The 17964-nt window shown below is 53.7% G+C and overlaps 5 protein-coding genes across 5 annotated transcripts; 1 reads left to right on the forward strand and 4 right to left on the reverse strand.

The window, feature by feature from the left end:
* Positions 1–310: 310 nt before the first annotated feature.
* Positions 311–1395, reverse strand: J4E84_003782 (uncharacterized protein; the record flags this gene model as incomplete). The annotated part of the gene is made up of 3 exons (XM_049386391.1): positions 311–703; positions 775–1241; positions 1290–1395. The coding sequence occupies 3 exons, from the start codon at positions 1393–1395 to the stop codon at positions 311–313; spliced, it is 966 nt and encodes a 321-aa protein (XP_049246240.1).
* A 1243-nt stretch (positions 1396–2638) lies between these two features.
* On the reverse strand, positions 2639–7648 carry J4E84_003783 (uncharacterized protein; the record flags this gene model as incomplete). Its single annotated transcript, XM_049386392.1, has 5 exons — positions 2639–5349; positions 5417–5683; positions 5824–6568; positions 6626–6860; positions 6918–7648. 5 exons carry the CDS (start codon positions 7646–7648, stop codon positions 2639–2641), a joined length of 4689 nt encoding a protein of 1562 aa, XP_049246241.1.
* A 1112-nt stretch (positions 7649–8760) lies between these two features.
* J4E84_003784 (Glycerol-3-phosphate dehydrogenase [NAD(+)]) lies at positions 8761–10105 on the reverse strand (the record flags this gene model as incomplete). Its single annotated transcript, XM_049386393.1, has 2 exons — positions 8761–9955; positions 10047–10105. 2 exons carry the CDS (start codon positions 10103–10105, stop codon positions 8761–8763), a joined length of 1254 nt encoding a protein of 417 aa, XP_049246242.1.
* A 963-nt stretch (positions 10106–11068) lies between these two features.
* Positions 11069–11741, reverse strand: J4E84_003785 (uncharacterized protein; the record flags this gene model as incomplete). The annotated part of the gene is made up of 2 exons (XM_049386394.1): positions 11069–11467; positions 11517–11741. 2 exons carry the CDS (start codon positions 11739–11741, stop codon positions 11069–11071), a joined length of 624 nt encoding a protein of 207 aa, XP_049246243.1.
* A 1999-nt stretch (positions 11742–13740) lies between these two features.
* J4E84_003786 (putative NRPS-like protein biosynthetic cluster) lies at positions 13741–16981 on the forward strand (the record flags this gene model as incomplete). Its single annotated transcript, XM_049386395.1, has 2 exons — positions 13741–14949; positions 14999–16981. 2 exons carry the CDS (start codon positions 13741–13743, stop codon positions 16979–16981), a joined length of 3192 nt encoding a protein of 1063 aa, XP_049246244.1.
* Positions 16982–17964: the final 983 nt, after the last annotated feature.

The following is a 17964-nucleotide window of genomic DNA, read 5'->3' on the forward strand; positions in this document are numbered from 1 at the left end:
TTGAGATGCAGTTTTGTTGTTCAAGATGTGGAACTGACGTTGGATAGAGTTACTGCGATATAAATTCAGTAAGAAAGCCTATGAGAAATTATTCGAGAATAAGCAAAATAGAGAGATGATTGAGCACTGCCTTTGCGACACAAGGAAGTGGCCATGGCGCCTCTATTTAGCCTACCTACATATCCATCGAGAAGACCTTAGCAATTGTTGAAAGTGCAACAAGGTCTAGCTATACTACAAAAAGCGTGCAGAGTATATATCCCGCCACCGGATTCGCCGCCCTACGACTAACAATCATCCCCATGTTCATCTAGCCAAGACACTGGACTGCGACATCGCCTCCTTCTACGGGAATCCAGATATCGTACTGGTTGCCGTTCTCGTCCGCGACAACGTAGTGATCGAAGTGCGGCAAGAAGACCATAAAGGCCTCCTGTGAAGTACTGCACGACTTGCTTGGATCAAACTCAATCGTCCGGGTGTACTCCTGACTAAATTCCATAGATACGTCGATGCCAACGGATGCAGTGAAGATGTCAAAGAAGCCGACGCTTAATTCGGCACTCACGCCGACGCTCGTGGAAAAGCCTTCTGTAGTCGACCACTCGGTGGATACGCCAGGTGAGGTGATGCCGCTCATCCGGTTGCTGACGCCGGGTCGAGTAACGGACTTGGAAAGACCGAGGACAAGCACTTCTTCTTGCTATTGTCGGATCGTGTTAGAAAAAGGCAGTAAGATTGGTAAACAGGGGCAAGGATGGACTGGACACTCACTCTCTTCTGGATAGTAGGCTCGGATTGACGCTGGATGGTTTCGTTCCTCACCGTCTCCCAGAAAACCTCCATCTCCTCTATCGTCTTCGAGTCAACTCTTAGTTGCGGCTTAGCAGAGCGAGTCGTGGTGCGGATGGAGCTGCGTCTAGCGAAACTTGCTGGGACGGCGCCGGCTTCGACGTATTGGTTTGAACCTGCCTCTATCTGAGCAGGGCCTGGGGCCCGACCGCCAGACCCCTGAGGCTCACACCACTGCTTGATCAAGCGATAGTATGTCGGGCCGCTGATGACATTCAAGTACGAGTCCTGGCCATCGCCGCGGGTGTTGCATACAGCGATGACGCAGTTTGCGTCCTGTCCGTCCGAAAACGTCGGATCAGAGAAGATGTTGCAGGCCCCATCTCTAATTGGACGGCCACCATTGTAAGGGCTTTCCGTCCAGTCAATGTTAGCTATGATTCTGTCGCCTAAAACTCGATTAGTTGAGAGTCGTGTAACGCCAGGCGGTTACTTACAAGAATCATAATTTGGCTCCGTGTATGAGTCGCATTCGTAAACCAGCTGCGCTTGTACGCTGGATACGCCAATGACGGTCAAAAGAGTAGCGAGTTTGGCAAGCATATTGGAAAGTGTAATCCAGTCTGTTGAACTGATGGGAAGATAGTGCTTGCCTTGAGTGAAGGCAATGCTGATGAGGATACTGAGAAGAAATGTGAGAGCTTGAAGGCTTTAAATACACATTCTCGTAGCATGCCCTTCATCTAATTTCCGTCCATTATCATGCCTATGATGCGCTAACCTGCAGATTCTATTGGGAAATCCTTCGTGGTGTTCGCTTCCGTTCTCAATAGCCCTTCACGATGCCCATACCATTTGCCACATGTCGCCTAGGTGCTGACTAAAAGCGTTTGGTTCGTGTAATAGCGGTCGTCCATGGTTGCTTCTGGATGTTGATTCGGTGCAAAGACGAGTGAATGTGTAAGGCCAAACGCCAAGATATATAGTAAGTTACGCCCTGCCAAGTCGGAACGGGACACCCGTTATAGTCGCTTTTAGTGTGTATGCGATGTGAACAAGTTCGCGTCCTTTACATCCTTCGCATCCTTAATGACGATTTAGCTGTCCTCTAGCTTCTTAGCCGCATGGCTACCGTGCCGGACCGCCCGCAGCACCGAACCTGTGCACCAAATGCACACCATCTCCACGCGCCGTTCGAGCCTCAAGTGGCGATAATCTTCTAACCGAGATCGATGTCTGCGAAGAAAAGGGTGGGCCGTTGATGTCTACGATCGCGTTTTAGTAATATGAGTATAATAACCCGATTCTCGCTGTCAACATTGCCGTCCTGCGGCTTAAGTCGTTAGAAGTAGACGTCTTCCACTCCGACTGCAAGCCGCGGAGCCTTTGAGAGCAGCAATCGGGAGAACGGCAATGATCCTGCTGAAATCTCCACCAATATTGCAAGGATGATGGTTGAGTGTGGTGCTGTTGGGTTAAGTGGATACAAGTTCCTGGATACTGTTCCCGAAAACATAGATGCAGAAAGCAAGTATGGTGTGGCATTCGTAAAGGTGGGCCTAGTAGTCCACTGCATTCATCTGTTGTATGATAGCCTGCTGTTTAACAAACCTGCAGTTGCATGCGTTGCGCTCAGTATCATAGGACATGTTGACTTGGGTTTTGCGGCTTTGTTGGATGCATACATCTATGAGATGGCATGCACAAACCGACGCAATACTGGCGATTAAAGAGGCTTCTTCATAAGATGGCTTGAGATGTAACTTTGCCAAAACGTGAACATTATATTCTAGATAGGCTTCTGACATCTCTCTATTCCCCGCTCTCACACGAATTACGGTACTTATTAGGCCTTGTCTTCACTCTTCTTCTTCCCACTTAGCATGCCCTTGATCTTACTAACACCCTTGCCCAGGCCTCCAAAGACAGCCCCGAAACCAAAGCTCCACCCCTTAATTCTGATGCTCCAAACGAAGAAGTAAACAAGCGCCCAGTTGCTAATGCAAAAGGCAAGGAAGATACCGAAGTTGCGCCATTTGTCGCTTGCTTTGATATGGATAGTAGCAAGGTAGTCGTTACCCACGGAGTATGGGCAGTATTGGCAACCAGTCGTGGCGTCGGGATTGAGGAGGTATCCTGGAGAAGCTGAAGCAAAAGCGCCGGCATAGGAGGAACAGGTCTGGCCTGGTGGTGCGTCGAAGATGGCGGTCTCGCTCTCCTGACATTCAACCGGTATACCGTTCAAAGTAGCAGCGAGAACACCGCCAATCCAGTACGTTGAAGGGTTTATCCAGAACATCCAGTACTTCCAGAAGACGGGCATCATGTCGTACGGCCGTACAACACCATTAAACAGACCGAACATGACGAAGAAGAAAGGCAAAACATTCGAAATGACCGTAAAGCTCGGCGCAAACGCACAAATCCACTGACCCCAGCTGGAAATGAACAGGAAGAACAGCATGGTCATCAAGAAGACGTATCCCGACGTTGAGCTGTCAGTGGGTAGTCCAGTAGGGAAGTACCACAGAATCCAATACAGCACACTCGACACAATGGCAATAGGAATCTCAGCCACCACCTGCGCAGTGGTGAAAGCCACCCAGCCGTAAATTCGAGATGGAAGTTCGCGAGCTTGCCATAGTGCCATGTTTTGGTAGAATTTGGGTACGACGGCGTTGACGATGGTGGGTGGGATGAGAATGATGAGGAACGCGGTGAACATGCGGTTTTGCAGGTCGCCGATGGAGTTGCCGAGTTGCCAGAACGTGAAGCCGTTGAATATGCCAATGATCACTGCGACGAAGAGCTTGCCGTAGAGGTACGACGGATCACGCCAGTACTGGATGAAGGTGCGCTTGGTAAGCATGGTGGTCTGCTCCCAGACACTGGCCGCGAACTCGGATTCCTCTTCTGCTCCTTCTTGGTTCTGATTGGAGACTGTCTTGCTGCGGTCGGCCTTGATGCGATCGATTTCCTGGAGCATCTGCTTGTTATTGTCGGAATTGAGCCATTCTTCATTCCAGTTGATTTTACTGCCGTCTTTGCGCTTGACAGGTTTCGCTGCAGTCTCCAGAATGAACTCTGCCACGTTTTTACTAGGCGGACACTGTACGCCACGGTCTCCAAAGTACTTGATGACGTCGGTTCCGTTCTCGCCTACGGGACCGAAGTAGAACGTGTTGCCACCGGGATTGAGGGCCAGAATCATGTCGAATTGCTGAATCAAGACACTGCTGGGCTGGTGAATGGTGCAGACAATAGCCTGGCCTGCCTGGGCGAGCTTCTTGAGGAACTGAACGATGGAGTACGCCGAGTTGCTGTCGAGACCACTCGTCGGCTCGTCAAGGAACAGTAGCAGCGAAGGCTTTGCAGCGAGTTCGACACCGATCGTGAGGCGCTTCTTTTGCTCAACACCCAGGCTGGAAACAAGTGCATCCTGAATGTCTTGCAGTTCGAGCAGGTCGATGATTTTGTTGACGTAATCGAGCTTCTCCTTCCTAGGAGTCTTCTTATCCTGGCGCAGAATGGCGGAGAACTCGAGAGCTTCGCGGATTGTAGCAGTACCGTCGTGGAGATCCATCTGCTCGCAGAACCCAGTTCCTCGTTGGAAAGCCTTGCCGAGATCCTTGCCATCCACCAGGAACTCACCCGAGACAACACCGGTAGATTGTCGTTGCGATAGTGTGTTGAGTAAGGTGGACTTACCGGCACCAGAGGCGCCGACAAGGGCGATCATAACACCAGGCTTTGCGTATCCGTTGACCTTGTTCAGAAGCTTGCGCTCACCTCCCTGATATGGGACAGTGTATTCGACATCCTTCCAGGTAAAGACGCTTTCGCTGCTCGAAATCGAGTCCAGCGCCTCCTCCTCTTGGTGAGCAGCGGTGTCTGAGCTCGCGGTAGACTCGCCAGCGACCACCTTTTCCTCATCAAGAGGAGCCTCTTCCTTAACAGCTTGCTTGGCTCGCTTGTTCTTGGCGAAGACCAGTGCACCGCCACCTGACTGCGCGAAGGATACCGTTTCGGTTGCGATCACCGTTACCAAAAGATATAGCACCGTGAAGGCTATCACGACACCGAAGTTGCGCCAGAGGTTCGACCTCGAGTAGTTGAAGGACACCTGGAGGTAGTCTGAGCCGGGCACGGTCCTCGAATTCGGCGGTGCACCAGTCAGACTACAACCCTGATAGGCGGGATCGACACCTGGTCCTTGTGGTACCAGTTGGCTGGGAGCGCACTCCATGATACGATCGGAAAATTCGTTTGCGAGCACCGATTCGAAAGAGTAAGCAACCGGATTGATCCAGTATATCCATCCAAACCAGACATAGTCCGTCAGAAGCTGTGGCTTCGGGATGACGTAACCCGTGTAGATAATCAGGAGGTTGAGTGCGATACCGGCAAACCGAACAGCGTCATCGATGGTAGGCGAGAGAGCAGCGAACATTCGGTAGAGACTTGTAACACAAAAGGTCGTGATGTAGATGAACAGGAAGTAGATGAAGAACTTGGACACGTCCACGTCCAGACCGGTCATGAAGTACATGATGATGGCTGAAATTGTTAGCAAACTTCTTCAGGCGCATGCATCCCATATGGGCTTCGGGAAGAAATGACTTACAGAACGGGATGACCTGTGCCAGTAGCAGCGGGAAGTCTTGCACCACACGCGCAATGGCGACAGCACTAGGGCGATAGAAGGCATAGTCCTCATGTCTCTTCACAACATTGCGACCAGAGACCGCCTTCATCAGCTCCGAAAGCTGGAGCCACCCGAGGAAGAGAATGGAGAAGAAACCAGAGCCGCCTCGTGAGAAAGCACCAGAGGTGTCGAGAGCTTGACCGTAGAATAGGGAACCGACGATGAGACCGTTGGAGATGATGATGACTTGACCAAGACGTTAGTAGATTATCGCGAGATGGTAAGAGCGACGAGTAAGCAAGTAGGTCCTCGCACCAGTTTCAAAAGACGTTTGAAATCTGGAAAGGTGACAAATACCTCTCCCTCATCGCGTTGGCGCAACTTACAGAACTTGGTATACAGCGTAGTCTGGTCACCCCATGTGAGCCAGAACTCGCGTTGAGTGCAAGCCAATACTTGGCGGATGAAAGAGACGGTGTATGGACTCTTCTTGCGGACCGTCTTACTCTTACTTTCCCGTACGGCACCCTCGAACTCCTTGGCGTCTACATAGCCGCTGTTCTCTAGCTCAGTTTCGTATTCAGAGATCTCTCTCAAAACCTTCTTGTAAGCCTCACTCTCCCTGAAAGCTTTCTCAAGCTCCTCCGACGTCTTCGGTGCTTTGTCTTCAAAACCTTCACGAAACTGACGTTCAGTAGGATCAGTAACCGCCGTCAAAAAGTCAGCCGTCGTCTGGCGTTCCGGGCACTTGAACCCCAGGTCCTGAAAGTACTGCTTCGCCTCGCCCGCCGGCCCCTGGTAGATGCAGCGTCCAGCATCAATAACCATGACCTTGTCCATGACCTCGTAGATCTGTTCACCAGCTTGGTAAAGCGTCACTAGCGTCGTCCGGTTGCTGATATCAGTCATGATACGAAGTGATTTGGCGTAGTCGAGCGCGGTACTGGCGTCAAGGCCGCGGGTGCTGTTGTCCCAGCAGTTGACCGTGCTCTTCGTGGCGAGAGTCTCGGCGATGGAGACGCGCTTGCGTTCGCCTCCACTGACGCCACGGACGTATTCATCCCCTACTTTGGTGTATTTGGTGTGGGATATACCGAAGACCTTTAGGAGTGCCTCAAGGATGATGGGGATCTGTAGTTCATCATGTTAGTAGGTTTTTGGCGTGGACTTTTCGCGCGGGAGACTGACCTCGTGCTTCTCGTTCTTCTTCGTCTTGTTGGTGAGGGCAAACTTGAGTGTTTGCCAGACGTTGAGATCGGCCATATGCGAGTCGTCCTCGGGGTTGTAGTTGACTTCTCCTCGGAATTGCTTCTTCTGCTTGCCGGCTGGAATACCTCCGTAGGATACATCTCCCTCCACGGCAGCGTACGACTCGCGATTGTTCGATATAGCCTTCAGGAAGGTGGAACATCCGGATCCGGGCCTAGTAAGCTATGTCAGAAGTTGTCACGCATACATTTCATACGGAGGTATTGCTCACCGTCCCAAGACGAGCATCATTTCGCCGTCCTTGACCACACCCGAAAAGTCGTTGATAAGCGTCCGCATCTGCTTATGTCTCCCTAACTTCAGCGCCGGGATAAACCCGGAGACGATACGGTAAAGATCAGGCCCAAAGGTGCCCAGAATCGCGTCGGGTAGCGTCCTCGCGAAGGAAGCAGTCGACCCTACACCCTTAACGGTGAGATTCTTGTAGATGACGCCGACTTTCTTGGCCGATTGACCGTCCTTGCGCTTCTCGAAGTGTCCCTCCCGCATGAACTCATCGAGCTCGAAGTCGTCTTCCTTTTCCGCAGCAACAATGTCTCCCGGTTCGTCATCTTCTGCATCGCCGGTGCCCTCTTCTGCGCGTGTAATGGATCCTCGACGATGACCCTGGCCCTGGCTTTGGCGTTTGCTGAGTCGACTTGTGGTCCTAGAAAGCGGGTTCGATCGTTGCGATTGCGCGCCGCGGGAACGCGACTTTGAAAGAGACGCAAGCTCTCCTCGTAGGACCTCGAGGTCCTCTGCTGCTGCCCGTGTATCAAGTCTTCCTGCGTCTTTCTCTCCCCAGGTGCCCGCGCGTCGTAGGCGGTCGCGATCTGGACTCTCCTCCTCGCTCTGGTGGTCCGGTGTCACTACTTCTTCTCTCCCATCGCGAAGGTAGTCGTCCTCATGCCATGGATTGCGTCGATTGTCTCGTTCTGTTGGTGGAATGGCGGAACCCCACATGGTGAATGAGGAATGTATTGGGTATCAAGCAGCTGTACTAGAGGGAAAACAGAATGTGGAGGTGCTGTGAAGAGACTCAGCAGAAGAAGCAGTCGCGAGGTTTACTTGCAGACGAATTGCTCAATCGGCGGATATTAAGCTTCCGCCGTTGAAGAGACGGGAAACAATGGGGTCCTACAGATAACGGGGACACCAGGCCAAAAAATCGGGAAGTTGACAAACCCTCAGGCAGGAGGCATCGGAGTTAAAGCAAGGCCATGTCGTCATCTTTGAGATTTGATTAACGATTGACGTGCCTTGCCGAGAAGCTAGACAGGGCTAGAGATGCGAAGCGCACCCACAATGAGCAAACCTAGATGCGGTTGAAACGGGTGAAGATCTAAGTTTTTTTCGCATTACCAATCAATCCTTCCGCACACGATCTCATTCGCTTTACCCACTCAGTGGGTGTCCCTGCATATCGTTACCACAACACGAGTCACAGCTCACTCGTGTAAGGTGGACCATCTCGCATTCCTGACGCGTGTGTAGGCTGCAGTCAGGCGGTCTTCCACAAAGTCAGTGATCGGTAGCTGGGAGTGATCCATGTTCGGCATGATGTAGTTGGCATGGATGCTGCTCCGCGGACTCAAGCGCCAAACTAAACGTCGATCCTGCCAAGGCAATTCTAAAGTCCGATGCTGTTCGGAGGTACATGCGTCAGTCGGTTGCATTAACAGCGCGGCCGGGTGCACATGTCGTATCGCCTATATGCAGTGCTTATAAAGTTTCTATATGTTTGGAAGTATGCGAATATCCAGAAATGATCATTCTTGTACACAGACGCTCGTCCCCACTGTCAGAATCTGCCTGTTTGGGTGCTGCGGGTGTTGTACGATGGTTTGCTTATAAACGCAGGTGTGCTGGGAATTAATGCAACAAGCTCATTTGCATGGCCATGCAGCGATTGCACACGGTACGTGGGTATATTGGCGTCGGGATGCACGATCCGACGAGATTTCAAGGGGAGTCTATTCTACCTAAAGGGGTATTCGCTTTCAAGTCTGGATGTAGTCTATCGAATCAAGAGCCCACCGCTATGTGTCGGACGTCTAAAGCCTGGGTTCCTCTAGTCATGGCTTCTTCTCAATGAGCTGAGGAATATCCTCGGGTTTGTTGTTACCCTCCAAGATATTGTAGACAGCGGTGAAGAGTGGGAACTCGTCCTCCATACCCTCGGCCTTCAAGAACTCGTTGACCTCATAGGCAGTACTGGTGCCCTGGAGCTTTTGACCGTTGAGCTCAGACTGCTCGATCTCATAAATGGTCTTGCCGCGGGCGATGGCCATCTTTGCGCAGCGGAAGTTGCGACCACCCATGCACGAGGTCACAACATCGGCAACACCACAACTTTCTTCAGTGAAGGTGCTTGTACGAGCACTCTCTCCGAAGAAAGCCTTGCCAAACTTGACCATCTCCAAGATACCGACACGCATGACCGCTGCTTTTGCGTTGTCTCCCCAGCCCAAGCCGTCCACGAAGCCTGCAGCCAGCGCAATGATGTTCTTCAGCGCTCCACCCAGCGAGACACCAGCGACATCGTTAACGATGTGTACGTGGAAGTAAGGGCGATGGAAGAGCTTTCGAACATTCTCGTGCGATAGAGGGGGGTACTCGTTGGGGAGAGCAGTCAGATGCGCCGAACGCTTACTGGGTTTCTTCTTACTGGGGTCGATAAGATCAACATGAGCAGTAAGATCAGTCTGCGAGGCACTCGGCGAGCCGCTGGGGGTAGGGTTGCGCGAGTCCATTGGTGGCGGGTCGTACGCTACTGTCGTCTCGGAGTACTTCTCTTGGGCAATCTCGGAAGCGATGTTGGCTCCCGATAGGGCACCGCAATAGATGTTGAGCGTCATGCCAATGGTCTCGGACATGAGTCGAATGCCCTTCTCGCTGACATCAACACCCTTTGTACAGCAGATAGCTCGCGCATATGGCAGAATCTTGCCGACCAGCTGCTGGCTTGAACGTGCAATGAACTGATGTGGGAGGACAAAGATGAGCATGGTCGAGTCCTTGCAAGAGTCGGGGAGATCGGGGTTGGCGACGACGTTGGACGGAAGCTTGATGTTGGGGAGGTATTTGACGTTCTCGTGGACTTTGTTGATGATTTGCGAGAGCTTCTCGGGCTTGTCGGAGCCGCTGTAGTGAGGCGACTCTTTTGGGAAGGTGTAGTCCTCCTCGAACACCCACATCTGCACGGTCTCTTCGAACAGCGACGGATGCTCCCTGACGTTCTCGGCGACCAGCTTGGCCATGGTGGTGCCCCTGTGGCCGTTAGCTCTTGATCTCAGCGGCTGTCCATGGCTTGCGCGTGGGAGCCATCTCCCCTCGCACCGGAGCTGATGCAACCACATACCAGTTGCCGGAGCCAACAATCGTCACCTTGTGCTTACGTCCAGCACTGAGAGTCGCCATTTTTGTCGAGGTATACCGTCTTCTCTGAAGATTCGTCGTGTATGGAGCGTGGATCGGTTCTGCAACTCGCTTGCGCAGATTTTGGCGTAGGTGATGATGGGGAGTGACGTAGTGAGTAGGTGAGTGGGCCGCGAACAAGAGGAGTCTCGAGACAGCCACGATCTTGTATTTATGATGTCTAGATGTAGTCAGTAGGGAAATGTCGTCTGCTCGGGGTGCGGCTTTCACCTGCTGTCTTGGTATCCGCCTGGCCTCGGCTTCGGAGCTGACTGTGAGCTTGTGATACGGCGATGCCGAAGGCTGGGCTTTAGTCAACAGGCGGGCTGTTGGCGGTGAGGCGTCGTGAAGTACTGAGCAGAGAGCGGCTCCGACGGTAGAGTCTACTTGATGTTGGGTCTAGGAACGATTTCGGAGACGTGCGTCATGTGGGCATGGGTTCAACTGCATAACGCTTATCGTTCTTGAGCTTCGAGCCGGCTGATCTGCGCATTGACCAATAGGGCGACGGTCTAGCGCTACAGCTGACAACCATGGTAGACTACACGTCCCTGCGCAAACCATGGCAGTTGAAGATGCGGGGAAGACGCGACGCGTCCACATGTACACAATCACCAAGCCTCCGCATCGGCACATGTTGGTGGATGTGATGCGCGCATGTGGGAAGGCATCACTGAAACAGAACTAGACAGCGCAATGGCGGTACTGGTAGTATTGGGTATTACAAGTCGTGTGTCCTTTCATAACATCGCATTAAGTATCCTCCTAAACTCCCGTCATCTCTCCTCAGCCGCCGTGAACAAATAGATAGCAGTGCAAGCAATGTGACGCCAACGTCGAAGCGCTGGGTACGCTATGCCGTAACTCCCGATATGTGGTATCGCCATGCGAGTATCCGTGACGCGAATCCATCCTCATTACCGTCCAACTGGGACCGGCCCGCAATCCATCTAGAGTATTGCCAGCTTACAAGGCGAAGCCGAAGAGGGCGAAAAGACCACCGGCAAGGGCAGGTGCGCCGTACATGGCGTTGCGGACGGCAGCACCCTCGGTGGGGGTAGAGGAGGCTCCGCTGGCGGCGGCATCGCCGGTGTTGTCTGGAGAAGAGCCGCTGTTGGTGGCCGAGGGGCTGCCAGAGGAAGCGGCGCCTGAAGACGTGGCGGCGGCGTCGAACTTCTCGGTACCGCACTCGGCGTCACGGGCCTGCTCGCACTCGAACCGGGCAGCAGCGTCGGAGCCGCTGGCGGTGACACACTGGTCGTACCAGTAACGGCACATCTGGCCCTCGACGGACTGTTCGTAGTTCCCCAGCGCAGAGGTGATATCAGTCTCGTTCCTGCACTTGCAGTCGAACTCAAGCGTTTGCTAGGCATGTGTTAGCGGAAGGATTGCACGTGGCCGTGGGTACACCAACAGAGTTGCAGTTGTTGCCCTGGCTGGCGACCGAGGACTGGCCACCGCAGGCGGAGACGCAAGTGTTCTGGTTGGCGTTGCACCACGCCTGCTTGTCGTCCTGGGGCACCGTGCCGGGGTCGACGCTGCAGCATGGGATGGGGGTGTTGTAGCTGCCAGTCGAGTTCTGCGCAGAGGCGAGGCCGGCGAAAGCCGCGGCGGCGACGATGATGGAAGAGTAGAGCATTGTTGTGGATGGGGCAGAGAATATCAATGCCTGCGCGGTACAGAGTCAGCGGGAGATCGGCAGCGGTGGAGCGGGCGCGGGTTGGGGCTTGGGAGAAGCAGTGAAGGGGGCAATGGGCGCACTATATGGAGGGGGGCTTCGGGCGCAGCACAGGTGGGACTTACAGCGTGATTTAATGCTGGTTTGGGTGAACGGATAGAAGAGGCGGGTGTTGCTGGGGAGGGCAGGAATATATGCTGCCGCGCACGGGCTGGGCAAACAGCGCTAGTCGGCCGTGCTTGCCTCTAGCAGCTAGGGCAATTGCACCTCGAGATACGCTCAGACGCGATCAAAAGCTACCTGGGCGACTGATGCGAAAGCCGCCCGCTAGCAAATTGCTCATTTGCAGCGCCGTTGGGGCAAGGCCGAACATCCGGACGCTGTTGCGCGACGCCGGGCACGCAGCAGCAGCCTCGCGAGCGGCCATCGTCAGCGTCGCCGTGTGTGTTTCAGGCGACGACTGATGCCAAACCCGTCACGCCTCGGATAGAGCCCCCAGCCAGGCCCGCCGTGGTTGGCTGCGCGACATACCGCCCCGCGCCGATGTGTTGACCTGCTTGGCTCACGACAAAGGAACATGGTCGCAGGTCAACGCGCCTGTGCATCGCCTTCGCTGTGCAAACCCCATCGCCTGACGCGCACGGGGCTGCTCAGAGACGGTCAAGCATCGTCTGGCGGGCCGAGCTCCACTCCTCACCAGCGGCCGCCCAAAAACAACGGGCGCCTTGCACCATGCTCACCGCATCCTCGACGTCGCACAGTTTCAGATGCCATCGCATGTCGCAGCAGGCCCGGCGGCTCTCGAGCAGCAGAAACATGCGGCATAGCCACAGCAAACACGGCTGCCGTCGCTCGAGAATGCCGGATCCTGACTTCCGGCTGCGACTACCTAGCGTATTGCCTTGCTGGGTGGCCCGCATATGCTCACTCCCTCGGGCCGCACAGACGAACGACGTATCCACCGGCCCAATGCATGTGGGCAGTCGGCACCACCAATCACGGCCCTTGCCAAATCTGCCTTAAAAGACGCACCATGTTCCTCGTGAAGCTATTCGCATTGCCACACACCGCCGCGCTGCTAGCTGCACCTTTTCCCCACCTCTGTCCCAAAACATTGTCTTGGTTGTGCCGCGTCGGATATAAGCCCGTTGGGCGGAGGGCGGAGAGGCGCTGGATGCGTCCAATGCTCCAAGCTTGTCAGACATGCCATACATGGTGCCGCATTCTACATATGAGGCACGGTACGCCGTCTGGACGTCGCCAGCAGTGAACACTCGCCGTACAGTATTGCAACAACTCAACATCCGTGACACGTCGATAGACACTAGTCACTGGGTCGAGCATTGAGGCGTCGACGTTGCCCGCATTCGCTACCCCAGAAACACGATAGTCACTGTGGCGTTGCCAGTACACGGTAACACCTGTCGTAAGCCGATTACGCGGGTGTGCGACGCTCTCCAGCCGTTGTCGCACGCAGAACATTCTCGAGCCTCTTTTAGCCGTCTCGTGACGCCGTCTGCCATCATGACCCCCTCGCGGGACCGTACTCACTGCATCCGATGCGATCGAGTGGCGGCTCGCTTTGGAAGGCTGCATTCGGTTGGGCATGACCTGGTTGAACGCATGGTTCGTGCGCGCAGCAGCTGACCTATCGTCCCAGAGCTTACAGGAAATCAAACACCTGCTGCCATCGTGAGGGTTTGTGTGCAGCCTCATCTTTTCATCGGATGTAGTCGCATGTGTGCTGTACATGCAGTAGCTTGCCCAAGTAGCAGCTGCAGGGTCGCTACTGCCTTTGCAGCCAAGATGATGTCACGACTAATGGCGCTTGCATTGTCGCTGTTACTGTGGCCGCAAACATTGCACACGCCACTTGAAGCTGACGCATTCAAAATCCAGTCGCACAGGCTATTGGACCAGATAGTCCTGTCTACCTGGGCATTTCGTTATGCGCCCCAAAATGCAGAACAACTACTTCGTCTGCACGCTCGGCCAAGCGGCAGCCCTGAACACCAATCCGAAGTCCTACCGAAACATTAGCGAGTTCCTCAGTCAGCAATCCCAGCATCATCCATTACTCCCAGCTGTTGGCTTTCCTATACCACGACCCAACCAGCGGGAATGGGACTACCGCGTCCTCTCGTTTGCAGACGTTGACCAGGGCACCAACGTCTTCGCCTCGCGCCTCACAACTTGCCTTGGCACATCTCGCAAGCTAGCGACTGTAGCCCTGTTGTGCCACAGCTCTCCGGAATTCCTCTTCACTTGGCTGGGTCTGATCAGACTAGGGTACTCCGTCCTTCTGATAGCACCACAATGCCAGCCAGCAGCCATCCTGCATCTCTGCACAGCGTGCGAGGTTACTGACTTCTTCTACGATGTTGCCCATACTGAACGGGCCCAGCAGACCGAGACGCTGGCAAAAGAACAAGGTACGCTGGGGCTACAAGTGACGCTGTTACCACTGAGTGGTGCAGAAGACGTTCTCGATGTGATCCAGACCCCACCAGAGAGTAGCGTCGAACCTCTTCACGTAGATGAAGGATCCATTGCGTACTTACACCACACGTCTGGAACCTCGTCAGGCCTGCCAAAACCGATCCCGCAATCCCATCGTGCGGCTATTGGCGTGCTTCCGCATCTCCCCAAGATTCCTGCCCTAGCATCCTTCACTACAACGCCCCTTTACCATGGCGGCATCGCGGATCTCTTCCGGTGCTGGACGAGCAATGCTATGATCTGGCTCTTCCCGGGCAAAGATGTACCAATCACAGCACGCAACATCTGCGAATGCCTGGATGTGGCCAAGACGTACGCGGCGACGGAAGGTTTACCCAAAGTCAAATACTTCTCATCCGTACCCTATGTACTTCAAATGATGGAGGCCGACGAGAAGGGTCTGCAGCTGCTCCAAGACATGGATGTTGTGGGCGTTGGAGGCGCTGCATTGCCAGCAGAAGTGGGCGACCGATTAGTAAAGAGCCGTGTTAATCTCATCTCCCGATTTGGTAGTGCAGAGTGTGGCTTCATTCTGTCTTCATATCGCGATTTTGCCGCCGACGACGATTGGCAATATCTGCGGAACTACAACCCACCGAAATTGGTAGAGTTCGAGAAGCGCGAAGGGGACCTAGCCGAGCTTATTATCAAGCCCGGATGGCCACATATGGTACCTTGCAGGATCTTATACGACAAGACGACCGGCTGACTTGGAACAGGCCAAACAAAACCGACCGGACGGATCTTTTGCAACTGCCGACTTGTTTGCAGCACATCCGACCATTAAGGACGCATGGTTGTACCATTCGCGAGCAGATTCGCAACTCACACTGATAACCGGAAAGAAATTCGATCCGGCGCCCCTAGAAGACGCTATCGCGACTTCTCCTTATCTCGACGATGTGCTGATATTTGGCAATAACAGACCCTTCCCAGGTGCTCTTCTCCTGCGATCAAAACAGTCAAGTAACATGTCAGACCAAGAGCTCCTAGGCGCCATTAGAATACAAGTCGAGAAGCTGAACAGCGAAAGCCAGGACCATGCAAGGATATCGTTTGACATGCTCGTTCCGCTACCTCACCAAGATCAGCCACTCGAGAAGAGCAGTAAAGGAACCATTATCCGGAGAGCGGCAGAGTCCCGGTTTGAAGACGCTATTAACAGCGCCTATGGCTCACAAGATTCCGACTCGTCACTTGAAGTAAGCGACGACGACGTGCCCCAGCATCTAATCGGCCTCATTCAGAGTATGACGGGTCAGACGGCGGAACTGAACAAAGACATAGATCTCTTTTCCTACGGTGTCGACTCAATCGCATGCATGCAGTTGAGGACACGTTTGAGACGCTTGATTCCCAATTTTGAAGGTCAGCTCCCGATGAGCGTCGTTGAGGACTGCGGTACCGTGCGACGATTGACAGACTATGTCTTACGGAAGAGGCATGGACAGAGCGACTCCGGTGGTGAGGACGAAGAGAAGCTGATGTTAGACCTGGTGAAGCAGTATGGCTCGTTCACGGCTTCAACACTGCGTACCGCTACCAATGGCTCCGTTGCGAAGAGGGGAGTTATCGAAGTGGTGGTACTAACGGGAGCGACCGGCGCGTTGGGAGCACACGTTCTAGACCTGTTGCAGAAAAGATCGGATGTTGAGGCTGTTTACTGTCTTGTCAGAGGAGCAGATGAGCATGCAGCAAGAGAACGTGTCAGTAAAGCATTGGAGCAGCGTGGACTGGTTAGCTTGTTGACCCCAGGAGCTGCGGATGGTAAAATCAAAGTCATACCGTCTCAGCTGAGCGAAGAACGTCTGGGACTGGGTGAAGACGTATACGAGTACCTCGCCGAGAACGCGACTTCGATCATCCACGTCGCCTGGACTGTCAACTTCCGCCTGAAGTTGCGCAGTTTTGAGAAAGATAACATCGCCGGTGTGCGAAACCTGCTCGATCTTGCCCTCAAGTCACAGCGATCACAACCTCCGCGTTTCACGTACTGCTCTTCTACTGCAGCCATCATGAACGGCACCCTCGACGCGTCTGGTCAGCTACCCGAGGTGGTGTCATCTGAGCCCTCATCAGCATCTCCATTGGGTTATTCGCGTTCGAAGTGGGTCGCAGAGCACATCTGCCTTGAAGCGCATAATCGGACGAATCTTCGCGGATGTATAGCAGTAGTCCGTGTTGGACAACTCGCTGGGGATTCCACATCAGGGGTATGGAACACAAAGGAGGCATGGCCCATGATGTTGAGTACCGCGAGACTCATCAAATGTTTACCTGATCTCGGTGATGAGCCTCTAGATTGGCTGCCAGTCGACGTTGCGGCGAAAGCGTTCCTTGAAGCTGCCGGTCCTCGCAAGGAACATGGGGAAATGCCAGTGTTCCATGTATTGAACCCGCACCACGAACCAAGCTGGACTCAGATGTTGCAGTGGCTTCAGAAGGAAGATCAGTTTGAGATAGTTTCGCCCAAAGAATGGGTAGAGCGTCTAGAACAGGCTGGTGACTCGGATCATTCTGCGCTGAAGCTGTTGGGGCTTTGGAAGGAATCGTACGGCCGCGAACTGACAGAGAAGACCGCGCAACCACAGTTCTCAACGAAAAAGACGAGCGAGTCTGTACAGGCGCTGAGGAATGTCGAGCCGCTGGACAAGGAGTACGTCGAGAGAATATGGAACTGGATCCAGGAAAATGTCAAGTAGAATCGTCCACGGGCGAAATCAGGAACGCTGGGCCTGAACGGATTCACATTACCTGCCTTCGCCGCGGAGTAAGCTTAGAACACCATCAGGCATCCAACATAGACCAGGCTAGAGAATTACATGGCGACTTCAACACGTCAATCGGTCCGTTCTCTGCTTCCCCGTGCGATATTACTCGAACGTTACGCCTGCAGCATGACATGTGTGGTGTGACGTGCCTGCCAAACGATCAAATGCTTAGCCGCGTTCAAAGTGCATGCAGATGTCGTGTATAGTAACACACGACTGAACATGAAGGCTGATAGCAAGATACTATGACCGTGTGGGATATGGTAAGCCAACATTATACGTAGCTAATAGGAACCCTCAAGAGGATACACTCGCGAGATCTAGATGCGCTCTGTGTGCAAAAACAAACAACGTAGTAGCAATAGCCCAAATCATCCTACCGTTCTACCAAGCCAGCCACCATGACACAAATCTACAACCCGCAGTGAGGATGCGTCATCTCCTCCCGTCGCATTCGCGTAAGCGACAAGGGAGCGCCAACTCTTCCACCCCGAACCCCCGATCTGTCGCCAAGCTTTTCTCGAATGCGAGTCACACGAGCTTGGCGGTGAACGGGACGGGTTAGCACTTTTTGGACTAGATCCACCACGGTGAAATTTAACCGGTAGGGGTGGACGGAATTCTAGGCAGCTGCATCCTGTTGCAAGTGTGGTAATGAGGGTTGCGGACGAAAGCTGAGAGCGGTCACCGCTGTGCAGATACCTAGGTAGAGCGCGCTTTCAGTCGATGTGGGATGGGGCTGAGATGAGCTGCGTGAGTGCGCACAAAGGGAATGATGCACTGCGCCATAAACGCAACACGTGTGAGAAACATGCTCGTTCATGTCAGAACATCATCGCATAGACTGCATCGAAAATAAGTCGGCGCGCGCGGACTCCGGCATCCAAATAAAAGCTTGATGCAAACGGACACTA

Source organism: Alternaria hordeiaustralica (genome assembly GCF_023758085.1).
Source record: "Alternaria hordeiaustralica strain BMP 2776 chromosome Unknown scaffold_5, whole genome shotgun sequence".
NCBI lineage: Eukaryota > Fungi > Ascomycota > Dothideomycetes > Pleosporales > Pleosporaceae > Alternaria > Alternaria hordeiaustralica.